We start from the raw sequence: 7795 nt of genomic DNA, 5'->3' as shown, positions 1-7795 counted from the left end.
GTAGTTGGCGGTGTGGGGGTTGATGATGTGGTAGGTCCTGTTGTTGTAATAGGCTTTGTGGTCGTTGCCGGTGTAGGGGTTGATGATGTGGTTGATGCTGTTGTTGTAGGCTTTGTGGTAGTTTTTGGTGTAGGGGTAGATGATGTGGTGGATTCTGTTGTTGTAGTAGGCTTTGTGGTAGTTGTTGGTATAGGGGTAGGTGATGTTGTTGATTTTGTTGTAGTAGGCTTTGTGGTAGTTGTTGGTGTAGGGGTAGATGATGTGTTAGGTTCTGGTGTTGTTGCTGTTGTTGTAGTAGTAGGCTTCATGGTTGTTGGTGTAGGGGTAGGGGATGTGGTTGATTCTGTTGTTGTAGTAGGCTTTGTGGTAGTTGTTGGTGTAGGGGTAGATGATGTGGTGGATTCTGTTGTTGTAGTAGGTTTTGTGGTAGTTGTTGGTATAGAAGTAGGTGATGTGGTTGATTCTGTTGTTGTAGTAGGCTTTGTGGTAGTTGTTGGTGTAGGGGTAGATGATGTGGTGGATTCTGTTGTTGTAGTAGGTTTTGTGGTAGTTGTTGGTATAGAAGTAGGTGATGTGGTTGATTCTGTTGTTGTAGTAGGCTTTGTGGTAGTTGTTGGTGTAGGGGTAGATGATGTGGTGGATTCTGTTGTTGTAGTAGGTTTTGTGGTAGTTGTTGGTATAGAAGTAGGTGATGTGGTTGATTCTGTTGTTGTAGTAGGCTTTGTGGTAGTTGTTGGTGTAGGGGTAGATGATGTGGTGGATTCTGTTGTTGTAGTAGGTTTTGTGGTAGTTGTTGGTATAGAAGTAGGTGATGTGGTTGATTCTGTTGTTGTAGTAGGCTTTGTGGTAGTTGTTGGTGTAGGGGTAGATGATGTGGTGGATTCTGTTGTTGTAGTAGGTTTTGTGGTAGTTGTTGGTATAGAAGTAGGTGATGTGGTTGATTCTGTTGTTGTAGTAGGCTTTGTGGTAGTTGTTGGTGTAGGGGTAGATGATGTGGTGGATTCTGTTGTTGTAGTAGGTTTTGTGGTAGTTGTTGGTATAGAAGTAGGTGATGTGGTTGATTCTGTTGTTGTAGTAGGCTTTGTGGTAGTTGTTGGTGTAGGGGTAGATGATGTGGTGGATTCTGTTGTTGTAGTAGGTTTTGTGGTAGTTGTTGGTATAGAAGTAGGTGATGTGGTTGATTCTGTTGTTGTAGTAGGCTTTGTGGTAGTTGTTGGTGTAGGGGTAGATGATGTGGTGGATTCTGTTGTTGTAGTAGGTTTTGTGGTAGTTGTTGGTATAGAAGTAGGTGATGTGGTTGATTCTGTTGTTGTAGTAGGCTTTGTGGTAGTTGTTGGTGTAGGGGTAGATGATGTGGTGGATTCTGTTGTTGTAGTAGGTTTTGTGGTAGTTGTTGGTATAGAAGTAGGTGATGTGGTTGATTCTGTTGTTGTAGTAGGCTTTGTGGTAGTTGTTGGTGTAGGGGTAGATGATGTGGTGGATTCTGTTGTTGTAGTAGGTTTTGTGGTAGTTGTTGGTATAGAAGTAGGTGATGTGGTTGATTCTGTTGTTGTAGTAAGCTTAGTGGAAGCTGTCGGTGTAGGGGTAGATGATGTGGTTGGTTCTGTTTTTGTGGTAGGCTCTGTGGTAGTTGTTGGTGTTGGGGTAGATAATGTGGTAGGTCCTGTTGTTGTAGTAAGCTTTGTAGTAGATGTCGGTGTAGGGGTAGATGATGTCGTAAGTCCTGTTGTTGTAGTAGGCTTCGTGGTAGTTGCCGGTGTAGGGGTGGATGATGTGGTTGATGCTGTTGTTGTAGTAGGCTTCATGGTAGGGTTCGTGGTAGTTGTTGGTGTGGTGGTGGATGATGTGGTAGGTCCTCTTGTTGTAGTAGGCTTTATGGAAGTTGTTGGTGTAGGCGTGGATGATGTGGTTGATTCTGGTGTTGGTGTTGTTGTAGTAGGCTTCGTGGTAGTTGTTGGTATAGGGGTAGATGATGTGGTTGATGATGTTGTTGTAGTAGGCTTTGTGGAAGTTGTCGGTGTAGGGGTAGATGATGGGGTAGGTCCTGTTGTTGTAGTAGGCTTCATGGTAGTTTTCGGTGTAGGGGTGGATGATAGGGTAGGTCCTGTTGTTGTAGTAGGCTTCGTGGTAGTTGTCGGTGTAGGGGTGGAAGATGTGGTTGATTCTGTTGTTGTAGTAGGCTTCGTGGTATTTGTCGGTGCAGGGGTAGATGATGGGGTAGGTCCTGTTGTTGTAGTAGGCTTTGTGGTAGTTGTTGGTGTAGGGGTAGATGATGTGGTTGATTGTGTTGTTGTAGTAGGCATTGTGGAAGTTGTCGGTGTAGGGGTGGATGATGTGGTTGATTCTGGTGTTGGTGTTGTAGTGGGCTTCGTGGTAGTCGTTGGTATAGGGGTAGATGATGTGGTTGATGCTGTTGTTGTAGTAGGCTTCATGGTAGTTGTAGGTGCAGGGATAGATGATGGGGTAGGTCCTGTTGTTGTAGTAGGCATCGTGGTAGTTGTTGGTGTAGGGGTAGATGATGGGGTAGGTCCTGTTGTTGTGGTAGGCTTCGTGGTAGTTGTCGGTGTAGGGGTGGATGATATGGTTGATGCTGTTGTTGTAGTAGGCTTCGTGGAAGTTGTCGGTGTAGGGGTGGATGATGGGGTAGGTCCTGTTGTTGTAGTAGGCTTTGTGGTAGTTGTTGAAGTAGAGGTAGATGATGTGGTTGATTCTGTTGTTGTTGTTGGTGATGATGGTGACGTACATATGTAACAACAGTAAACTCGTATTTCATAGTCAACACATTTATAGGGGCGGTGAGTTTGGGTTTTTTTTTTACACATCAATCCATATGAAACATTGCATTGGGCAACTTGATTTGTTGACTGAATATAATCTTCAAAGCTCATGTGAGGTGCGCCCACAGCTCTACATTCAATATGTTCTGGCTTTTCACAGATCTTTATTCCACTTCTTGCAATGTTTCCATAAGTCTCTAAGTCGTCATATCCCCCTAATGCAGGATTATATACATTAATCCAGTCAGACCACTCACATATAATACATGGTGACGTAGTCTCAGCTGTTGTTGATGAAAATGGGGTAGTTGTTGGTATAGGGGTAGATGATGTGGTAGGTTCTGGTGTTGGTGTTGTTGTAGTAGGCTTTGTGGTAGTAGTTGGTATAAGGGTAGATGACGTGGTTGATTCTGGTGTTGGTGTTGTTGTAGTAGGCTTTGTGGTAGTTGTTGGTATAGAGGTAGATGATGTGGTTGATTCTGGTGTTGTTGTTGTTGTCATAGGGGTAGATGATGTGGTTGATTCTGGTGTTGGTGTTGTTGTAGTAGTAGACTTTGTGGTAGTTGTCGGTATAGGGGTAGATGATGTGGTAGGTTCTGGTGTTGTTGGTGTTGTTGTAGTAGGCTTTGTGGTAGTTGTCGGTATAGGGGTAGATGATGTGGTTGATTCAGTTGTAGTAGGCTTTGTGGAAGTTGTTATAGGGGAAGATGTTGTTGTTATCACTGGACATTCCTCCACACAGATCTGATTTTTCTCATCAAAAATTGGCTTATCCTCAGGACATTTTGGATAACATCCTGCAATAAATAAATAAATAAATAAATAAATAAATAAATATTGTACTAAAATTATGACCAAGAAGGGCCAAATTTCCCTCAAACACTCCTTGTTATATTACCAAGTTCTAAAACACCCTAAATGCCATATTGATCATTTTTAAGCTATTAAGGCAACTTCTTACTTTTGCTTAATATAAAACGTACACTTCACACTTATATACTGTGGTCAACCATCTGTCTGTATCTGTTTATCAATTAGATGTCTACTAGGGTTGGGCCGATAGATGATGCCATCGTCCATCGCCGATGGCTGACAGACATCACGATGTTGAGCCGGCATCGTGAATCGCACCCCCCCAAATCCGCCCACATCTTAATAACACAATATCGCCCAGTGCTTTCAATTTCCATGCAGTTACTTCAAATAATTATTTTTTTTCCTGAATACATAATAATAACATAATGAAGTTGTTCCTGATCACAATACAAATTACATTCAAAACAGTTCAATGACCACAGTTAAAAAAGATTTTATTGTGCAAAAACGCCAAACAAATTATAGGCTAGATGTTTTACACGAAGTAAAAACAGCAACAAAATTCAAAATTATTTAAAATTAAATTAGATTAAATAGGCTAGAACATGCGGGTCAGATCGTGGGTGTTGGATAATAAATATGTTACAAAAAAATTAAAATAGCCTAATAATAATTCAATTTAATGTTTTAATCCTCTCACCAGCCACTTCCGCACAGCTTTCAAAGTAAACTCAACCGCGTATGAGTGCGGATGGACGTTCTTGACACGTGCAGTATCACCTACTTGACTCGCTCTGTCTCAACATTCACCTTGTGTCTGCACTGTTGTACATGGACCGTCCGCTCGGTCACAAAAATTGGGCTGCACGTGGAGGAAAAAAATTGGTCTGCTCTGCACGTGTACGAAAATCCCCCCTTACCCGATATCATCGTCCATCATGATGTTGCACTGTAGACATCGTCAGATGCCAATTTGGTAGATATCGCCCAACCCTAATGTCTACCACTACATTAAGTCTGTAGCGCCTTTTGGTTGAAAACATGTAAAACTCAAAAACCATATATGTCTGTACACAGCAGGCTACATATGGTGCTTTGATCCTTCAAAAACAGTGACTAAATACATTAAGCAATGTTAAGCTCCCTTAACATTGCCCATAATGGGCTGTTATGCAGGAATAAATGCTTAATGTACAAATATTGTCTTTACTTGTAGATTGCGGAGTTGTTTTGGAACTAGAAAGTGTTTAAGAAAGAGAAGTGCGAGAGATAGAGATAGATATTGGTATAATTACTTAAGTTTACATTCTTAAAACATTCTTAACTAGTTACCAGAAATTAAATATAATGATTTTACAACAATATAACAAAAACATTTTCTATTATTTTCCACCAAAAATGTTGTTCATTAATGTTTTTGTTCCTTGAACCATTTCTAATCCCAGTTTATCACTAAATATAAGGTCAAGAAATATCCAGTATGCATACTCAGTCTTCAAACATGCAAACTAGTGTGCACCGAATGACAACTCACCTTCCAGGTTGGGTAAACTGTTATTGCAGGTATTAGGGTTGAGACAGGTTTTGTAGCAAGGTGTATGACAAGGACTGTAATGCCATGTGCAATCATCTGTTCCATTATTGTAGTAGTCACAGTACACAGCTGATATGGAAACATGGATATAAGTATGAACATGTACAGTTGAACTAAATGAAATACAATAAAACTGCAATACATTGTTGAAAGAAAGAAATCACTTAAAGCAACGATCAGGCAATGAATTCATTCACATTATCTTTTTTTTTTGTGAAAACTAGCTGAAGATTCAGAATCTACATGAAAATCACATTTAAAGATTACAGAATAAGTTGCGCACTAGAATTAAAGATGCTTACGACAGATCTCAGGTGTTCTCCAGTTCACACAAACACCTGCCTCATTGCAGGCTTGAGCATAAGCTGCAACAGCTGTACAGAAGCACTCACAATCTCCACCTGTGTCACATGCACACGAGTCCTTCACACAGTTCTCATAAAATGGGTTTTGATCCACCTGTGGGAACAAGCATTCCCATCCTTAAAAAATATGTAGGTTTCTTGTATACCACATTATAGTCAATAACTCCATAACTCCATTTATTGACTCAAAAGTCTTTGCAACTGTACCTTGTTATGGCAGTCTTTGAATGGACCCTTGATATCCTTGATGATGCTACATTGTATTTTTGCCCATGTCTCTCGATTGGGGGTCTCAAAGCATGGATTAAAGTCTGGTTTTGCATCCGGGCAATTACTTGACACTTTCCAGCTGTCCACAAACTCCATTATATTTGTAGTTGGCAAATTTCCCTGAGTGGTAAAGTCATCTTTTGCATTTCCATTGAAATTTCCACAAAGGCCACAAACGTCTTCCTGTGAAAAAACAACAAAGCACAGATGTTACGCTACAAATAAATCAAATTCAGGGACTGTTGTAAATTGTCTGGAAGTGTCCGTTCAAAACATGAAAAAACTGCATTATTCATGACTTCAACTCACCATGTGCTGAGGTTGCAGAATGATGCGGACGGTGGTTTTGTGGTCCCACAAAACTGTCAGTCCAATGTTAGCATCAATGACAAGGTACATCCCAACGTTTCTCTCAGTGTACTTGATCTCTGGACCACTTCCAGTGTCAGTGGCTGTTACAGTCCCATCAGAAAGCAGCAGTAAAGACCTCTGAGTGAGAGAGAAGTAAAAAAAACAATAGCAAACATTGCAATCCAGTGACTGACTTTGACTCTATATTGCTTTCAAATGTTGAAGAAGATGAGGGGAAAATCCTTCATTGGCCTTTTAAATGTAAAATTGCGTGCACTATTATTGTCTTATACCACGCGTAAAAATAACGTTAACATGCCGAACAGCTTGCTTTAGTATTTCATGACCCTTAAAAAAAAACGTATTTTTCTCTGAATGTACCATAGTATTGAATGCTTTGCTAAATATAAAACTACATAGCATGAGACCTGCGCCTGTGGCCTTACCCCCAAAAGTATCTTGACAGCCTTTGAACATGTGGTTCCTGTTGTTCCACAAGGCATATTCTCAGTGATCACATGAAATGTGCCAGTTTTATTTACACACTTGTTCTGCAAAACAAGAGAATGCGACTTGTTGCCTCCTGAAGGAAGAGCTTTATTTGTAATTTTATTTAAATAAAGCCTCTGTCAAAATGCACATACCTGAGCAGCAATATAACTGCAGTCTCCCCTGAAGCCGAATGTTTGCTGATCAAAAGTTCTATAATGTCCGCTGCCGTATATGGTGCATATTCCTGGACACTTATAATGTGTACATTTCCAATTTCCCTGTCGGCAAGTACTGTAAATATAGAGGTAGACTCAAATCTTCTGTGTTCTACAGTATTATGCTATTGATCATTAAAGGCCAGGTTGTATTTCCTCATTACTTAGGGGTTCCCTTTCATGGGAACTTCGAACTGCGTCCTCTAGGGGGAAAGCGGTTATGAGAAGATGCCCCTATAGAGAGACGCTGACCAGCTATCTCTCTATGGGTGAGACGTCCTCTTTGAAGACTCCCTCCTTGACATCTCGCTCTAATGCCAGGGCATACGCAGCAGCAGCAGGTCGGGCTGTCGTTTCATTGCACACGATGGTGATGCTCCAAGCATATCAGGCTGACCTGCTGAAAGACCTGGATGAAGGCGAGGGCCTTTCTCCTGATGAGGTAGCTGAGTGCGCCGCACTACGGATCTTGCTCTCCGTGCTACTAAGCAGCAGCTATGGTAGTGACAGAGGGACATCTGTGGGTGAACCTAGCAGATATCGGGAAAAAAGAGAGGGGCTTTCTTCTCGATGCGCCGGTTTCGCCTTCCGTATTTTTGGTACCTCCGTTGAGACGGTGGTCGAGAAGTTCAGGGAGGCAAAGGCACGCTCAGCGGCCTTCAGTCCTTCATTTCACGATGGTCCAGGTCTAAGCCCGAGCAGCATAGGGGTCCTGGTCCGTCTCGGTCTGAGGATCAGAGATGGCCACAGAAGGCTAGTGCCGTGGCTCGCGCTCCTCCCCCGCCTGCGGGTAGGGGTTAGAAGGAATCGCGGGTCAAAGGGAGGTAGGCAAGACCTAGGGATGTGATCCAGACAAGGCATCAGCACTTTTGTCCGGATCAAAGTGATACTTGAGTATCTACTCGTTTCCTTCGG

General features: G+C 41.9%; 1 protein-coding gene across 1 annotated transcript in view; it reads right to left on the bottom strand.

Annotated features, from left to right (window-relative positions):
• The window catches only part of LOC107670194 (mucin-2-like), a 40975-nt gene that overhangs the window by 17680 nt on the left and 15500 nt on the right, over positions 1-7795 (bottom strand). Inside the window, exons 20-27 of the mRNA XM_016462716.1 lie at positions 6132-6311; positions 5760-6005; positions 5490-5646; positions 5128-5256; positions 2866-3574; positions 1572-2761; positions 285-1439; positions 69-227 (exon numbers count right to left, since the gene is read on the bottom strand). Coding sequence (XP_016318202.1) covers positions 69-227; positions 285-1439; positions 1572-2761; positions 2866-3574; positions 5128-5256; positions 5490-5646; positions 5760-6005; positions 6132-6311 — 3925 coding nt within the window. The remainder of the gene's footprint in view (positions 1-68; positions 228-284; positions 1440-1571; positions 2762-2865; positions 3575-5127; positions 5257-5489; positions 5647-5759; positions 6006-6131; positions 6312-7795) is intronic.

Source organism: Sinocyclocheilus anshuiensis, unplaced genomic scaffold, assembly GCF_001515605.1.
Source record: "Sinocyclocheilus anshuiensis isolate Anshui unplaced genomic scaffold, SAMN03320099.WGS_v1.1 scaffold624, whole genome shotgun sequence".
Classification (NCBI taxonomy): domain Eukaryota; kingdom Metazoa; phylum Chordata; class Actinopteri; order Cypriniformes; family Cyprinidae; genus Sinocyclocheilus; species Sinocyclocheilus anshuiensis.
This window is presented reverse-complemented; position numbering and strand designations above follow the sequence as displayed.